Source organism: Canis lupus, chromosome 11 (genome assembly GCF_003254725.2).
Source record: "Canis lupus dingo isolate Sandy chromosome 11, ASM325472v2, whole genome shotgun sequence".
NCBI classification, from domain to species: Eukaryota; Metazoa; Chordata; class Mammalia; order Carnivora; family Canidae; genus Canis; species Canis lupus.
Window position 1 is genome coordinate 54,232,654 of NC_064253.1, and position 19,619 is coordinate 54,252,272.

Here is a 19,619-nt window from a genome sequence, read left to right on the forward strand (position 1 = left end):
GCAAGTCCACCAGACACGTACAAGAATTTCAGTTGCTCTATATTCTCATCAGCGCTTCATATTGTTGTTGTTTTTTTTTAAGTTTAAGCTATTCTAATAGATGTGTCGTGATGCCCCATTGTGAATTTTGTTCTCATTTCCTTAATGAATAATATGATTTTTGGCCATCTATGTCTCTACTTTAGTATGTGTTCAGACCTTTTGCACATTTTAAATTGGGATCTTTGTTTTCTTACTGAGTTTTGAGTGTTTATATATACTGGCTACCAGTCCTTTTCCAGAGGTGTTATAAAAATATATTCTTTCAGTCTGTGGCTTGTCTTTTCATTTTCTCAACAGAAATTTAAAGTTAAAAGAGCTGAAATTTAAAACTTTGATGAGATCCAATTTGTCAGTTTTTTCTTCTGTGGTTCTAAAAGAATCTTTGCCCAACTCAAGATCACAAAGATTTACTCCTTTTTTTTTTTAGAAGTTTTACAGTATTAGCTTTTTCAAGTAAGACCTAAGTGGTCTGTTTTGAGTTAATTTTTCAATATGGTATGGGGTTCATTTTTTGCAAATGGATGAATAGTGTTCCTGCACTCTTCATTGAATTTTTGGGTAACATTGTCCAAAATCAGTTGACTGTATATATGTTGGTCTATTTCTGGATTATGTATTCTATTCCATTGATGTATCTGTCTTTTTGACAATACCTACATTACTTGGTTAATATATTATTATAATAAGTCTTGAAAACAGTCTTTTTGCACTTGTTAGGACCTCCAATGTGGTGTGTGAATAGGAATGAAGAGAGGGAACATTCTTGCCCTGTTACCATCTTAGGGAGAAAGCATTCATTTTTTTTCTTGTTTCATATTATGTTAGCTATGGGTTTTTCAAAGGTATTCTTTATCTGGTGGAGGAGGTCCCCTTCTATTCTTATTTTCTGAGAGTTTTTTCATCATAAATGATTTTGAACTTTGTCAAATGTCTTCTTCACCTATTGATATCATGTGGTTTTTCCCCCTTTAGTCGTTGATATAGTCAGTTACATTGGTTGATTTATGAATGTTAAATCAGTCTTCCATTTCTAGAGTAAACCATATTTGATCGTGATGTGTTACCCTTCTTACATATTGTTAGACTTGATTTGTTAATATTTTGTTAGGAATTTTTGCAGTTATGTTAATGAGGGATATTGGTTTTTGCTTTTCTTAGCACAAAATGTCTTTGGTTTTGGTATCAGCATAATGCTAACCTCATAAAATGAATTTAGGATTCCCTTCCCCTATGTTTTTTGTAAGTTTGTGTAGAAGTATTTTTTCTTGAAGATTTTGGTAGAATTGGGGATCCCTGGGTGGCGCAGTGGTTTAGCGCCTGCCTTTGGCCCAGGGCGCAATCCTGGAGACCCAGGATCGAATCCCACGTCGGGCTCCCGGTGCATGGAGCCTGCTTCTCCCTCTGCCTATGTCTCTGCCTCTCTCTCTCTCTCTCTGTGACTATCATAAATAAATAAATAAAAATAAAAAAAAAGATTTTGGTAGAATTGGCAATAAAACCCATCTGGGTTTGAGTTTTCCTGTGTGAAGGTTTTTAACTACAAATTCAACTTTTCTAATACATATAGAGATATTATCTATTTCATCTTGAATAAACTTCGGAATTTGTGTCTTTCAGTAAATTTACTCCATTTCACCTAATTGACCAAATTTAGTGGCATAAGTTATTCATATTTCCTTTTTAATGTCTATGGGATCTGTATTGATGGCCTGTTCTTCAATCCCATTATTACTAATTCATGTCTTCTCTCTTTTTTTTTTTTCTTGATTAATCTACCTGGAAGTTTATCAATTTTATTGATGTTTTTAAAAAACTAGTTTTGGCTTCATGATTTTTTCTTTAACTTTCTATTCTATTTCATTACTAATGTGTTTCATCAGTTCAATATTGACTTTACTCTCATTTTTATTACTTCCTTCCTTTTACTTACTTTTGGTATAATTTACTCTTTTCTCAAAGTAGTAGATTAGATCACTGAATTGGGACCTTTCTTCTTTTCTAACATAAGTGTATAATGCTGCAAAATTCCCTCTAGATATTGTTTTAACTGCATCTAGCAAATTTTTGCACATTGTGTTTTCATTTATTAAAAAATTTTGATGTTTTTGTCTTAAAAGATGCTTCCTTTCTGATCTTGATTTTTAGAAGCATATCATTAAATTTGTAAATACATAGAGATTGTCCACATATCTTTCTGTTACTGACACCTAATTTAATTTTCTTTTCTGGTCACAGAATACTCTTTGTATAATTTCAGTTATTTTAAACTGATCAAGGATTGTCGTAGGTCCCAGAATATATTCTCTAAATGTGTGTCTATATATAATGTATATCAGAAAAGAATGTATATTCTGCTATTATTGGGGTAGAGTGTTTTATAAATATCAATTAGGTCAGTTTGCTTGATGTTAATCAGCTCTTCTATAACCTTACTAATGTTTTGTTTACTGATTCTGCCAATTACTGAGAAGTTTTGAATTTTCCAATTATGAATATATTTATTCTTTCAGCTCTATTGGCTTCTGCTTCATGTATTTTGAAGCCCTGGTATTTGGTGTAGTCACATTTAGGATTATTATATCTTCCTGATGAATTAACTCCTTAATTATGTAATGTCTATCCTTATCTCAGATGGTATTCCTTGTTCTTGTATTAATTAATCATGTATGTATGACAAATCTTTGTCTATCTTTTTACTTTGAACCTATGTTGTATGTTATTTAAAATAGATTTCTCATATATATAGTGTATAAGTTAAGTTTTTATATCCACTCCACCAATCCTAAATTTTTTAGATATTTTCAGCAGTTTACATTTAATGTAATTGTTGCCGTGGTTGGCTTTAAATCTACCATTTTGCCAGATCTTTTCTATTTCTGCTATCTGTTCCTCTCCCCTTTTTTTGCCTAAGTTTTTTTTTTTTTTTTTACTTTTAATTTCTTCCCCCCCCCCCCTTTTTTAAATTCTAGTGTTGTTAACATCCAGCGTTATATAATTTCAGGCATACATCTCATTACTTTTTGATTGAATTTTTATTGTTTTATCTTTACTACTGGCTAATTATGCTTCTTTAAAAAAATTTTAGTGGTTGCTATAAGGTTTACAGTATATGTATTTTTCGCATTCTCCATCCAAATAATATTATACTACACATTGTGTATATACACATAGTATTAATTAAATGTGGTTGCTGGTGGTGACAGTTTGATCAGAGTTAATGTTTAGTAGAGGGAAATATATATAATAAATTTTTTAAAGTTATCTGCCACGTAAACCTCGCTATCATTTGAGTACCACATTTATAATTAAGAGCACTCACAAATAAGCTGATCTCTCCTTTTCAGACTGACAAATGAGGGAAATGCTAGCATTGTATGCTATTCCTCTTTTTGTTTTCTAAACTGGAGAAAGAATAAGACTGTCTAGAATTCTGTACTGTCCAATATAGCATCCACTAGCTACATTTAATTCCAATTAAATTAAAAATTCAGTTCCTCAGTCGTGCTGGCTACATTTCAAGTGCTCAATCACCACATGTATTGGACAGCACAGATATAAAACATTTCCATTAGCACAGAAAGTTCTGTCGGGTAGCACTGTTGAAGGAAGAATTAATAAACTGTCCATGGCTTGCTTGCCTTCCTAAGCCTACTTTTCCTGGCTTCTTAAATATCATTCTCTCATTGTATTATTACCATTCTATTTACTGTTAGTCCAAAGAAAGTATGAGTGGTTAATCTTGCAAAATGGCAGTTACTGGCCAATGAAAATCCTCAGCCAGGATCCCCACAGATTTCCTAGGTACCAAAATTCATTTTTTTCTCTTGCTTGCCCTGTCTTCTGTGTATGACACATTTTAATATGCCATTCTCTTTGGTTCTTGTCTCTTTCTGCTTATATGACACAAGCTCTGCCTTTTCTACTTCTTTCTGGTCACTTTTTCCTCAGCCTTTTCTTGGTTCTTTTTACTCTGCCCATGCTTTAACGATGGCCTTCCACAGAGGTCCATCCTTAGCCTTATTTTTGACTCCCTGGATACCAAATACCACATATATGTTGAAGACCAACAACTCTAACTCCACTTTAGACCTCTAACCTGAATTCCTAACGAGTATATCTGTGTGGCTGACCTACAAGCATTCCAGCCTCCGTACATCTCAAATGAATTCATTCTCTTCCTCTCTTGCAAACTTGTTCTGCTTCATCTCCATGTGGATCATTACTACCCACCATGGTTCTAAGCTAGAAACTTGGAAACTTCCCTCATTATCCAAACCAATCAATTTCAGTTGATTCTACATCTTAATTACCTCTCAAATTGATTTTTTGTTTATTAATAAAACCCTGTTTTCAAGTCCTCCATTTCCAAGTATCCTCACAACTCATTAGTTTTTCTCCTTTGCATTTATCTTCCCCACTACCAAATAGTTATCTTTCAAAAATGCAGAGCTGATCACTTTATTCCCCTATTTCAAATCCCTCTAAGGCTCCACATTACGTATGGCAAAAATGCACGTTAACATAATGTAGGAGTCTCATCTGAGTCTGCCTCTTTCCACGTCTCCTATCCCCACCTTTCAGTCCTCAGCTTATAATCATAGAGTCTTTGTTCAGTCATGTCCAGCCTCTTAACTGCCTGGAATCCCTCAGAATTAACCATGTTACTTCTCTTTGACCTCTGTTCCTTTTGAACCTTCTCTTCCCTTTCTTTACTTGAGGCTGATACTGCTCCCCATCCTCACCCCACATACCCTTTTCCTTTTTGCCTGAATGATTCCTTCATGTCCTTCAGGATTTAGTTCAGGCCTTCTCTTATCTGGGAAAAAGTCCCTGGTGTTTTCCCTCTCTAGACTAGTCTTTTAGCCTGTCTGACTTCCCTATATTCTCATAGTATTCTGTGCCTTTCTCCACCATATCAGTTATTTCTCTATATGGTAATAGCACAGAAAGTATTCAGTAACAGTTGATGGGATATTCTAACACGTGTACACTCTGAAAATCTATTTGAATCTGCAGACTAATGAATCATAGTAACCTTCTATTGTGTTCTTATAGGTGAAGATGCTGGAAGCAGATCTGGTTTCAAAAATGCTACGAGCTGTTCTACAGTCTCATAAGAACGGAATAGCATTACCCCGACTCCAAGGAGAGTACAGATCCTTGACTGGAGACTGGATCCCCTTTAAGCAGTTAGGTTACCCTACACTAGAAGCCTATCTGAGAAGTGTGCCAGCAGTTGTGAGGATAGAGACTAGTAGATCTGGAGAGGTAAGAAGGTAATTGTGCATGTCATGAGAGTCAAACAAATTCTTAATTGCCTACCTGGCACTTCTAATCTCCTAACTAGGGTAGGAGTCAAAGTGAAAAGTACTAGCTAAGTGGTTTGAGATTGGTAGTGTTAGAACAGCATCTAAAGCAAAGCCTAGATTCTGATGTCTTTTATTTTATCCCTCAAATTCTTTTCACTGTAAAAATAAGACTCTAATCACATTAAATAAAACATTTTAAAGTTAAAGTTTACCCAGTCTTCAACATTCAAGCAAAATAAGTGTACTGGAGACCTCACTGCCAGGTGTCACACCCCATGCGTTATAAACCTTCTACAACTTTTTGCCTAGGTCTTAATGATCTCCTGGGTAGCAAAGCTAATAGATACTTTTAAATTCCGATTGTTTGACCTCATTCCTATCTGTTCCTATTATCTGGACCCTAATTCAATCTCTAAAGGATCATTCAGCACTTTGATTATTACAGGGATATCCCTACCATTCTCCTTGTCTTTAATCCTTTCTTTCTCTAGGCTGACCTGGCCTTCACACCAATATGATCATAGTATTTAAATTTTTTAGTTTCTCTGGAAGAATATTTCATATATAACATAGCAATTTGGTGTGGCAATGAAATGTTTTGTTGCACGTAACCTGTGACCCAGCAATTTCACCTCTTGCTACCTGCCAATGTACAATGTGAAAGATACAGACAAATCATTGTCCAAAAGACAAAAAGCACCACCTCTCCAAACAGCACATCTTCTGGGTACATTTTTGCATATGTAAATATATATAATGGATCTGGGGTATTTCTCCCCGAAACTTATGATAGTTGCTCTGTTTGGTGGCATAGGGAAGACAGTGGGCAGAGGAGGGAAAAGGGGACCAGGGTTGGGAGAGTGATCAAAGGGAAAGTTCACCTAATCTGTAATCATTTTTATAAAGAGCATGTATAAATTAATTATTATAGTAATAATAAAACTTGTTTCAACATCCCTGATTCTCCCAGGCAGCTTTAAGTGGCCCCTCTGTCTACTTGACACTTTGTAATAGATCAAGATAGCACTCACAGAGTGTTTTGTTTAGTCTCTTTGTGTCTTTTCCTTTGTAAGTTTCTTGAGGTTGAATGATTGTTGTTTCACCCCTAATGGTGCTTCATAAATAAATATGTGCTTGAATGTGTGAATGATCAAATGTCTGCATGAGTTAATTAATAAATTAATAATGCGTCATATGATTACTACGCCATAATTTACTCAACCTTGTCCTCCCGTTATGGACATTTTTAATATTTCCAGGTTTTGATTATTAAAATAACCTCTATTGCACATATTTGGGTATGTACATTTTTTTCTTTTCAATCATATTCTTGTGATATACTTTCAGGAATGGAAATACTGGGCCAAAGAATAGGTGTATTCCTTGGCTTATATGAAGCCTATCGTTTTCCTGTTCTTGATTTCAACTTAGAATCAGAGACCTTAACACTAGATGCGGTTTTAGAGACCTACATACTTGAAAAAAAAAATCTCCTGTATATCACACCAGTTTTTTCAAAAGATAAAAAGCTGAGCTGCTGTTATGAGCAGGTGCCACAGGGTCCAGGGCTTCTGCTTGCCCTGCTTTACCCTCACTCCTCTGCCACTGTGAGGTTCTGGAGCTGTCATTGAACAGTTTGAAAACCCCAGATCTAAGCCCACTCCCGTTTTACAGCTGAGAATACTAAGATGTAGGCGGTAAACTGATTTGTCCCAAGTGACCCAATTAATCCACTTCAGTGGCAAGATTAGGATCGGATGGTCTTTGAAAGGTAATGAAATAGCAATTAAGAGTATCTACTTTGCATTCAGAGAGATGGCCTAGCTGTGTGACTGAGGAAGTTAGCTTAACTTTCCTGGGCCTCTGTCACCTATGTATAAAATGGGAATGAAATATGTCTCAAGGAGGGCAGCCCTGGTGGCTTAGTGGTTTAGCGCTGCCTTCAGCCCAGGGCATGATCCTAGAGACCCGGTATCGAGTCCCATGTCAGACTCCCTGCATGGAGCCTGCTTCTCCCTTTGCCTGTGTTTCTGCCTCTCTCTCTCTCTCTCTCTCTCTCTCTGTGTGTGTCTCTAATAAATAAATAAATAAAATCTTTAAAAAATATGTCTCAAGGATTATATGAGATAATGTGTGACACAGGTTTCTTTGGGTTCATTTTTTAATCTCATAGTACCTAACACATTGTAGATGTCTAATGAATACCTGTTTAAGGTATAAATAAAATTTTCAATTTGAGGATAGATTGTTCAGTGTGCTAGACTATTCTTGATTTCTTTTGTAGAATATGTAATTTTGCTCTAACAGTATCAAGGAGAGAGACGTAAATATTCACATATAGTTTGATTTGGGATGTGTAAACTCACTAAGATCCACTTTTAAAAATCAGCCTCTAGGCGCCAGTGAATCTGAGAAATGTTTCTCTTCTCACCTTGCCTCTCATGAATAGATTACCTGCTATGCCATGGCCTGCACAGAAACTGCAAGAATTGCTCAGCTTGTGGCTCGTCAGAGGAGTTCTAAAAGGAAAACTGGGCGGCAAGTTAATTGTCAGATGAGAGTAAAGAAAACCATGCCATTTTTTCTAGAAGGTAAGTTCTTTTCATATGCTAAAAATTTTAAACATGTCTATGAATACACTGTCATATGGAATTATGGAAATATTGCTTGTATTCATGACAAACACCTATATTTATTAACATTCATATGTCAAGGGGGAATCCTTTTTTTTTTTTTAATTTTTTATTTATTTATTTATGATAGTCACAGAGAGAGAGAGAGAGAGAGAGAGGCAGAGACATAGGCAGAGGGAGAAGCAGGCTCCATGCACCGGGAGCCTGATGTGGGATTCGATCCTGGGTCTCCAGGATCGCGCCCTGGGCCAAAGGCAGGCGCCAAACCGCTGCGCCACCCAGGGATCCCTCAAGGGGGAATCCTAAAGCTAGTATTTCCATTTGAAATTAAGTGAAGATGATGAATGTGACTTGCTAAGTTATTATACAGCATGAAATAACTCAGAGTAAATTATACTAAGCTTATTATGGCAAAGTATTGCTTTATTCTTTTAAGTTATTTGAGGAAAAGCTTAATTCAGAATGTTGGATGAACCAATAACCTAGGATTTAATGTCTTATTTAGCAAATCATGTCTTTATACTAAAGTCATGTCTTTATACTTTTATACTAAATCCTCTATTTTCAGAAAAAAAGTATAAATTATATAATACACAAAGATGTAGGTAGCTCAGCCAGTGTTTACTGAACCATATCTCAGAGAGCTTATAATCAGTCTAAAACTAAATTCTCAAGAATTTATTATTTATAATTTATCCAATATTTTATTGGAGTAAATGCATAAATGTCACAGTTAGCATTTTTAACAGGGGAGCAATCATGGTGAGAACAATCATGGCAATAGAAGGCTCCATGGCAAAGGGGGGCTTGAACCCAGACCTCGAATGATGGGAAGAATTTGATGTAGAAGAGATGGGAAGACTGAGATATGGTTGAGTATGCTGCATCTGTAGCAACATGAGGTGGTTGCCACTGAAGAGTTGATTGGTGAGTAGAGGGACAGTAACTGGCTTGTTTAGCAGACAAAGCCATGTTTTGAAGAATCTCATCTGCTAAATACCAATCTATTCTTCCCCTACTGACAAACCCTGTAGTGGCAACTTCCTTGTGTTCTTACAAACTGTTCTGAGAATAGAGACCCACAGAAAACATCTGGACAGGGGAGTGATGTAGTGAAACTAGGCTTTTGGGAAGCTAATTGATTTTATTATATATGCCTAAATTCATAGGAAAACCTAAAGCAACCCTCAGACAACCAGGATTTTCTTCAGATTTTTCTGTCAGCAAAAAACCTAATCCAACACTGTTAAGAGACAAAGGAAACTCTCTTGGAGTTAAGTCTGATGCTGAAATGCCACCTTACACATTACACACAACTCTCAGAAGTGAAGTATTCAAAGACGTTCCAGTGCAGAGGCATGTGACCATGTCTACCAACAACAGGTATTTGGGCTTTATCTGGCTAAAGGGAGAAGTTTGGTGAATGTAGGAAAATAAATGTTAGAAATGTATGTTCAGGGTAAGACGGAAATACTTTGTGTTTTATCTAATGTAAGTTCATGTGTAGTAGGGAAGTACGTCATTACTAGTAGAAACCTCTTTTCCTGCTACCTGAATGTCATTGTCTGAATATCTTCATTTTATATTTTCTCTGCATTTTTGGTAATCTCTCTATAAAATTCATGTTAAAAGCTCTCATATGAAAAAAAAAAGCTCTCACAAGTTATTCTAAGATGCTTTTTCAGCAAAACTATTTATTCTAAAACTATTTATTCTAAAAACATTTCTTATAATTAATTTTGTAAATTTTGGGTAAAATCTTATTGATTTGCATATTTCACTGTGCTCTAACAATCATATCCATAATTATACAGTAGCATCATACATCTATGAATCAGAATATTGGACAGAATAAGAACAAGCTTAAAGTCCTAGTTTGGGTGCTGCCATTTACTAGTCAGGTGAAAAAACGAAATTATTTCATCTTTTGGGCTGTGATTTCCTCATTTATTTAATGAAAATGTTAAACTAGGCGACCTCAAAGTTCCCTTATGGCTCTAAATCTTATGGTTTTATAAGGTAATTCAGGTCAGCAAACTATGACCCATGGGCCAAACTTGGCCTTTTGCCTGTTTTTTTCATAAAGCTTTATTTAAACAAAGCCACATCTCTTTGTTTATATATTGTCTGTGGTTGCTTTTGCACGACCACAGAGTTGAGTAGTTGTACAGAAATAGTATGCTGCAAAATCTAAAATGTGTACTAGTGGACCCTTTATAGAAAAAATTTACCAACCCCTGATATAGATGACCGGTATCACATTGTTTCATTCTTATTGTGTTTTTGTAAAACAAATTGGGTTGTATCATATCCGTTTAAATCAGTGTTCAAAAATCCCAGCACTGCCTTCATACTAGAATATTTAGAAATAATTATTTTTTAAAAAGTTAGATAAAAGTTTCATAATGGTATATATCTAATGTTATTTATGGCTAGTTACTATAATTTCTATAAAGTGTAGGAAATACATGGTTAAAACTTGGACTTTGACCTAAAACACTAGTTGGGTCCAGTATGTGACTGAGGTACCATTGTCTCCTCTAGTTGTTTGCCTGAATTTCAAGATCCATTTTGATTTTAGTCTATAAAATGACAGCAAAACTTAGACTTTATGGATTGTGGGCCCAGGGGAGCATTCTCTATCCCACGATCTGGTGTCTCCTGTTTCTTAGTGGCAATGGGCAACCTAGGGTAAGTGCCTTCCATTCTTCCAGGTAGCACCAGCAGTGATTGCATGGAGGCTGTGCCAGCATCAAGCAGACCAAAGACCAGGTCCAGGATGGTTCTTTCTGACCTACAGCCTATGTGTTCTCACCCTTCCGCCTAGCAGCATTAGGCCCAGGGAAGTGCATTCTGCTCCTATGGGAAGCACCTATAGAGTTCAAGAAGAAGCCCCAACAGCAACAAATAATATGCCAGACCAGAATAGCACCATGAGGGTACTAAAAAATGAGATAATTGGAACTAAGGACTACAGAAGTGGGCCAGGAGCTATGTGCTAAACCTAAGCAGGGTAATTACCTGCTAAAATAAGACTTTCAAATAGAATTCAGAGTCTCCTAACATATGTCCAAATGTCCAGGATACAAAAAAAAAATCACTTGTTATACTAAGAACCACAGTAATGACAACTTGAATGAGAAAAGACAGTTGACAGATGCCAACACCAAGATGAATCAGACGTTGAAATTGTGTGACAAGAATTTTAAAGCAGCTCTCCTAGAAATGCTTCACTGAACAATTGCAAATAATTTGAAAAAAAGGAAAAAACATAAAATTCACCAAAGAAATAGAACATATAAAAAAGAACCACATGGAAACTATAGTTATAAAAAAATGGAATGCCAGAATGCAAAATTCCCTGGGTAAACTCAATATCAGAGTAAATATGACAGAGGAGAGAATCCATGAACTTGAAGATAGAGTAATAGAAATGACCCAGTATGAACAACAGAGTAAATAGACTTCCTACAGAAACAAAATAAAACAAATTTAAAAAACACCTAGCAAAGCCTGAGGGGCCTATGGAAATAAAGCACCCAGCAGAGCCTTAGGGACCTGTGGGAAAAATGAGAAAAGGTCTAACATTTGTATCATCAGTCTCAGGAGAGACTCAGGAGAAGAGAAAGAGTGGGGCTAAAAGAGTGAGTATTTGAAGTATGCTATTTCAGCATAACTTACAATTTATTCTAAAAACTTTTCTTATAATTAATTCACCTGGCTAGTATTTGGCTGAAAACTTCTCAAATTTGTCTAAGGACATAAACCTACAGATTCAAGAGTTCAGAAAGTCACATGAAGACACATCATAATTAACCTTCTGAAAATTAAAGGCAAAAAAAAAAAAATCTTGAAAACAGCCAGAGAGAAATGACACATCATCTATAGGGGAATATCATTTTTTAAAAGATTTATTTATTTATTTATTTTAGAGACAGCATGTGTGCATGAGTGGTAGGGGAAGGGCAGAGGGAGAGGAAAAGAGAATCCTCAAGCAGACTCCCTGCTGAGTGGGGAGCCTGACTCAGGGCTCGATTCCACAATCCATGAGATCATGACCTGAGCTGAAACCAAGAGCTGGACAGTCAACCAACTGAGCCACCCAGGTGCCCCACTGTGTGATTCTATTTATATAACATTTTTGAAATGACAAAATTGTAGAGATGGAGAACAGATAGGTAGTTGCCAATAGTTAGGGGTTGGAGAAGTGGGAAGGGTGTGGCTACAAAGATGTAGCAAGAAGGGGCCTTATAGTGATAGGACGATTGTGGTGATTATGATTATATTCTGGTGATGATAATCAGTAGGTTATTGATTACAGTGGTGGTTATAAGGATCTATATGTGTGGTAAAATTGCACAGAACCATGTGCACAAACACATGCACATGTACATACCTCTAAAACTGGGGGGGTTGAATAAGCTCTGGATTGTACCAATGTCAACTGCTCATTTTTGTTATTATACCATGCAAGATGTTACCATTAGGGGGAACTAAGTGAAGGGTACATGGGACCTCTGTGTATATTTTTTGCAACTCCCCATGAACTTAAATGTATTCCAAAATCAGTTGACCTCTGAATAACATGGAGTTAGAGGTGTTAACCCCTCAGTCAGAAATTCATGTATAACTTTTGACTCCCCCACCCCAATTTAACCAATAGCCCACTATTGACTAGAAGCTTTACTGATAACATAAATAGTAGATTGACACATATTTTATATATGTATTATATATTGTAGTCTTACAATAAAGTAAGCTAAAAGAGAGAAAATGTCATTTAGAAAATCATAAGGAGGGGATCGCTGGGTGGCTCAGCGGTTTGGCGCCTGCCTTTGGCCCAGGGCGCGATCCTGGAGTCCTGGGATTGAGTCCTACATCGGGCTCCTGGCATGGAGCCTGCTTCTCCCTCTGCCTGTGTCTCTGCCTCTCTCCCTCTCTATGTCTATCATGAATAAATTTTAAAAAAAGGAAAATCATAAGGAAAAACACATTTACAGTACTGTACTGTACTTAACAACATCTGTGTATTAGTGAACCTGCATAGCTCAAACAAATGTTGCTCAAGAATCAAGTGTAAAAAATTTAAAAAGGAAAGCAAAAGCTTTACTTATATGGCTTTAGTCTTGAGAATTAACACAATGTATCCTTTTATCTTTTGTCTTTCACTATAAAAATTTTGAATTCCATATAGTACAATATCTAGTATGATAAAGAACTATATATCTAGCTGTCCTCAGCTGGCTTTCTTTACATGGATTATGTAACAGACTATTTTAATTATAAACTATTAAAGATGTGTAGAACATCTTCACCAGATCTTTTTTTTAAGAGCATGATACAAATGGAAAGATTCCTTTTAAGAGAAATCTAAATACCACCCAGTGGCAGATGTTATGGGCAGCCTTTCTAATTATAATTTTTTAATTACTCTTACCAAAAATAGAAAAATAGCAAAAGATGTTTTATCTACCTGTGAAATATGTGAGCAGTAATTAACTTAAAATTTGGGGGGTCACCAAATCTTTTGAGAAGCTGATAAAAGGTATAAATGATCTTCCCAGAAAAATAAATGTATACACATATACATACATCTTTGAATATTAATTCAGGAGATTTGTGGGCCCCAGAAGCCCTTTCTTAGGATCTCTAGTTAAGAACTCATGTGGGCCAGTTAACAGGTAGAATGTTCTAGAAAAATAACATAACGGCTATTTTCTGATATTGTAGATATCAAGCTAAGTTTACCATGTGTCTCCAGTGAAATAGAAGGAGGTGGTCAGGAGTGAGGATATATGATTGATTTGTGATTTCTCTGGCTTATGTGAGGGAAATAAATGTTTATGTCTGAAATAATGTAATTCATGACCATTGTATTTTTATTAAGGTGGTAAGATTACTAAATGTGATATTTAAGATATTTATCCACAAAACGTAGATAAATATGGTATTGGAAGTTGAGGTTTCCATTAGAGAAAGAGAGAAGAAATTGCTGAGTGTATATTATAGTGAGTAAGATCATGGACTTTGGATAGGAATAAATGGCTGTCTGGTGTTAGCCAACAGGTAGCATGATCAAAAAGGCATCTTTCAAGTATTAAGCTAAATGAATATAAATTTATTATTGGTTTCTAAGTCTTAGTATGTTAAAACTTGTGTTTATTTTGTTGTATGTTTAGTACATACTAAATATTTGTAGGAAGCATTTTCTAAAATACATTTATTGCTTTGTTCTGATTGCAAAAGTGCTATGTGTATGTTACAGAAAATTTGCAAAGTATAAGGAAGTAAAAGAAATTTTAAAAATTGCTTCCAATCCAAACATAAATATAAACATTTAAAAATATCTATCTTTTTGGAGTGCCTGGGTGGCTCAATTGGTAAGCATCTGACTCTTGTCATGTCATGATCTCAGGGTCCAGGGATAGAGCCCTGCATGGGGCTCTGCACTCAGTGGGGAGTCTGCTTGAGGATTCTCTTTCCCCCTCTCCTACTCCCCCCCCCCACTCTCTCTCTAAAGTAAATAATAAATCTTAAAAAATATGTCTCATGTCATGATCTCAGGGTCCAGGGATAGAGCCCTGCATGGGGCTCTGTACTCAGTGGGGAGTCTGCTTGAGGATTCTCTCTCCCCCTCTCCTACTCCCCCCCCCACTCTCTCTCTAAAGTAAATAATAAATCTTAAAAAATATATCTATTTTGTTTACATGTATATGTTTTTAAAATACAAATGGGATCATGCTATGTATTACTGTTTTATAACCTGTTTTAAAAGGTAGTATATTGTTAACCCACATGATTAAGAGTACTTCTACATTATCATTTTTTAGTTTGTTTGATTATTTATCTTAAGTAATCTCTCCACCCAATGTGAGGCTTGAACTCATGAGATCAACCCTGAGATCAAGAGTCACATGCTTTTCTGACTGAGCCAGCCAGGTGCCCCTACATTATCACTTTTCATGGGAATCCATCATCCAACCACCTATTGTTGAATATAAACAATTTCCATTACTATAAGCAGTTCTACCATGAACATATTTGTAGAACAGTCCTTGCATATATTCACAACTAGTTCCTTAGAATAAATTGGTAGGACCAGGGTAAGACGGTATATATACTAAGGCTATAACTAATTTGTGCTCTGCACAGATTATACCAATTATATTTTAGAAGCATATGGGTATGGTTATTTATTTGTACTCCTGCCAACACTAGGCATCACTTTTTTAGTTGATACTCTAAAAGGTGAAAGAATGTACCTGTGTTTAAATGTCTATTTCTTTGATATTGATTCTTAAGGAAGTTAGAATTTTGTTACATGGTTACTCAGCCATTTGTAGATCTTTTATGAGTTACATGTCTTTGTCCTTTGCATGACTTTTCTGTTTGTTTTCTTTCCTCATTTGTAAAAATAATTTATAAATTAAGGATGTTGACCCTTTACAATACGTTGGCAGTGTCTTCTAAGTTTATTTAATTTTGTTATTTTCATTATACAAAAACTTTAAAATGTTATATAGTTACATCTATTAATCTGTCCCCTTGTGTCTGCTGTCTTTAGGTATTATGCTTAGAAAAGCATTTCTACCCCAATATTATGTAATAAATCTTCTGTTTTTTTTATAATGTTATGGTTTCATTAAATCTCTTATCTAGAATTTCTGTAGTTGTATAGTGTGAGAGTTAGCAATATTATTAGCCAGATGTCCTACTACCAGTCATTACATAATCTTTTCTTTCCACACTGGTTTGAGATGCTGTCTTTACCAATAAGAAATTGTTATATGACTTGGGTTTTGGGCTTTCCATTCAGAATCCTTAATTACCTGTCTATTCTTTTGCTGTGCCAAACTATTCAGGTCCTTATAGGTTTATAATGTGTTAATAACCTTTACTCTCTACTTCCTCCTCTCTCTATTCCTGATTTGGTTTCTTACTTCTATCATGTGCTTTCCTTATACCTATTGCCAGTATCATAGCACTTTATAGGTTTTGTTTTTATAAATAGATTTTTGTCAGTGCATTATTATTTATTTTCTTGTAAGAGATCATACAAATCTATCAATTTATAATGTATATTTATTATGTCCTAGTTTCTGTGGATCAGGTATCTGATACTACTTAGCTAGGTCCTCTGCTTCAATCTCTTAGGAGGCTGCAGTGAAGGAAGGTACTGGCCATGGCTAGAGTGAACTGAGCAAGAATCTGCCTCTGGGCTAATGCACATAGCTGTTGGCATAATCATTTCCGTTTAGTTTTTTCTCGGTGCCAGAGTTCCTGGCTGTTGGCCAAAGACCATCTTCAATTTCTTTCCATATAGGCCTTCCCAGTATGTCCATTTGCTTCATTGAAGCCCGCAAGGGAGAGATTATGCTAGCAGGGGGGAAATTAGAGTCTTTTGTAACCTAATCATTTGTAATCCCCTCAACCTTGAAATATTCTGTTGGTTAGAAACAAGTGACTCAAGGGAGCAGATTACACAAGGCTGTGGATACCAAGAGGCAAGAATCACTGAGGGTCATGTCATAGCTGCTTACCACAGTTAGTTTTCTCAACCACACATATAGTCCATGAGATAGGGGTGTGTTTCTCTTGCTTAATCATAGATCATTACTGTCTGCTCATGACCAGCACACAGCAGGTTCTTAAATAAGTGTTTGTGGGATAAGAATATATCTCTAATAAATAGTGTATGTTTAGATTTGATGGGGGATTTTTTTTTTTTGGACCAGTCTAAGGTTGGTTGGTTGTTTTTGAGAGATAGTCCAAGCCATTTTGGAGGGGAGGAGGCAGGGCAGAGGAAGAGAGAGAATCTACAGCAGGCTCCATGCCCAGCACAGAGCCAGATGCAGGGCTCAATCTCATGACCCTGAGATCATGAACTGAGCCAAAATCAAGAGTCAAATGCCCAACCAAGGCATCCAAGTATTTGTCTTTTAAGAAACAAAATAATAGGGGTCCCTGGGTGGCTCAGTTGGTTAAGTGTCTGCCTTGGGATCAGGTCATCATCATCTCCAGGTCCTGGAATTGAGCCCTGTGTCAGGCTCCCTGCTCAGTGGGGAGCTTGCTTCTCCTTCTCCTTCTGCCTCTCCCCCAGCTTGTACTCTCTCTCGCTACCTCTGTCTGTCTCTCTCAAATACATAAAATCTTTTTTTTTTAAGAAACACATAAAAAAAAATAAAATAATAAAAATAAAAAGAAACACATCTTTTATACTTACTGTTATAAAATTGATTGGACCTTTTTCATCTTACGTTTGTTTTTCATGTGGCCCTGCAGTTTCCCTTGAAAACTTTCTTCTGCTCTGTCAACTGTTTTCTTTCCCATCCATCATACCTACCCATGCTTGAACCATAGCTGTCCTTGCCATAATCTCTCTGTGCTCTCGCTTTGTTCATAACCCTCGGCCTGCTGCTAGAGCCCTCAAAGCAGGGGAGCGTTCCAATTCACATTTTTATGGCTCTGGCACAAGGGAAAAGAGTGCTGTCTCCCTAACAGTTCTCCATAAGTAGGAGTTGGATGTGTTTTGGCACCTTCTATTATTACCCAGATGCATCAACACATAAATACGATGCTCTTAGAGTTGCATAACATCGTATATTAAATAAGTTGTATTGGTAGCCTATCATTTAATAATTTATTGTAGAATTAAAATATTTTGAGATATGCTTAATTTCAAAGAATTTATCTAATTTTTAGAGTCTTCCATACTATCCAAAAATTGGAAAATATGTATACTGTGTCATTGTCACCCACTCTAGTCCCATACCCACTGCTAGGCAAGGTGCAGGGATTGATTTATTCAATCATATTACTCAGTTTTACAATATTCACTATCCCTTCCCTGTACCAAGTACTGCACTAGGTACTGGGGACAGGTCATTAAGACACTCCGAGTTTAGTGAGAGACACCGACATGAACACAAATGGGGTGTGTGTGTGTTTGGTCTTTGTCCTCCTATTTGGAAAAATCTTCCTACATGTATCCAATATAATTTATACAAAAATTATTTGGGTAAGGGTATGAGGTATGAGGAATCTGTGTTTCTTCTTTTCTAACTTGTTATTTGAGCAATCCCCTCTGTGGTTTGGAATGCCACTTTTCTTATATGCTAAGATACAATGTACATTGAGTGTTTCTAAGCTCTGTATCATTTTACTTATCTGTTCAAAGATCATAAATGTTGTAACTTTATAACTCCTTTCAATATCTGGTGATGGAAGTCCTTCATTTTTTAGTTATATTTCAAAATATACTTTATGTTCAATTGCTTATTCTTTGCATGATTTTTTTCCCTCTTTATACGGCTAGTTCCTTAAAGGTAATTAATTGGAGATCTAACTTCCAAGTTCTTTTTAAATTTGTAGTTTGAGTTTTTTAACACATTTTTTTTGGTGAATATGAAATATGAAAGCTGATACCAAGTACCATTTTCATTTTTGCTCATTTTATTCTGACTTGTTTTGCTGTTCAGTACTGCAGAGACTTTAAATAAAAAGTGGTGTCTAAAATTTGGCATAAACTCTGCTATTAGAATTTTAACTTACTTTTTTTTTTAATACCTTAGGTTTAGCCCAAAGGCTTCCCTTCCACCACCTTTTCAGATGCATCTCTCAAGAACCTGTGCTAAGGAAATGAATGGTATGTTTTCTAAACATTATCTTCATGATACCTTTTGGCTTCTGGAGCTTCAGAGCCCCAAGAAAAATATCTGGTGGTGGTTTTTCACATTTGCTCTCACCTTATCCTACTTAAAATATATCTCTTTTCCACTCTTTCCTCATTTCTTTAAATTATAACATGATGTAATCTAAAGAGAAAATAATACCTTCAGGGATATCGTTATTCTGAGATAAGGCCTTCCTCACATCAGACCAATTCTGTTTCACTGCCATGTATCACCTGCAGAGGTACTTGTGTCCCTTGTAACCCTCTCATTCATTAGAGAGTAAAATTTAAAGTACATAAACTTGGGGCTTCACCTCATAAAATGGTTTCAGGTACTCCACCATTTAAAAGTCTGGGACCCTACACTGTGTGCAATGATCACTAAGCAACTAAGTACAAATATAAATGATTCCTTGGGTTATAAAATCCAATAGGGATGTTAAGTAAACAGTAAGAAATACTAAATAAATGCTTTGAATAAAGTCAAAGAATCTGAAGATTAAAAATGCACACACTAGTTACCTTGTCTTCTCCAACCAGAGTATAAATTCCCTGCTCATAGACCCACCTGAGGGATAGTGTTTCAAAACCAGTACTTATATTACATGAAATTTAAGTGTAATTTTAAATGGTTTGCTGATTTAAGTGTGATTCTTACTAAGTCAAATAATTTTTTTCCATAATAACACATCTCTGGTATTTCTTATGGAAATTAATTGAATAATATGATTTTTTTGTTAATAATTACACATGCATTTTCTGAAACATGGCTACTCAGTAAAGATGTATACCCTTTAGAGGTTGTAAATCCTTTTAAATTAGAATAAGCCTTTTTCTATAGAACCATGAGGACTTGTTTCAGGAGGATTGCAGTTCACCTGGCAGCTGATACATACACACTATACACAGCCTCTCCTACCTGTTACAAAACAGATTACTTTCTTGATTTGTTTAACAGAAGGT

At 35.8% G+C, this 19,619-nt stretch overlaps 1 protein-coding gene across 6 annotated transcripts in view; it reads left to right on the top strand.

Moving 5' to 3' along the window:
- TDRD7 (tudor domain containing 7) overlaps positions 1-19,619 on the top strand; it is a 72,760-nt gene that overhangs the window by 9,395 nt on the left and 43,746 nt on the right. For all 6 annotated transcript variants that reach the window (XM_025432259.3, XM_025432260.3, XM_025432258.3 and 3 more), the window contains 4 exons: positions 5,098-5,310; positions 7,801-7,942; positions 9,154-9,367; positions 18,556-18,629. In XM_025432259.3, the coding sequence (XP_025288044.1) occupies positions 5,098-5,310; positions 7,801-7,942; positions 9,154-9,367; positions 18,556-18,629 (643 nt within the window). The remainder of the gene's footprint in view (positions 1-5,097; positions 5,311-7,800; positions 7,943-9,153; positions 9,368-18,555; positions 18,630-19,619) is intronic.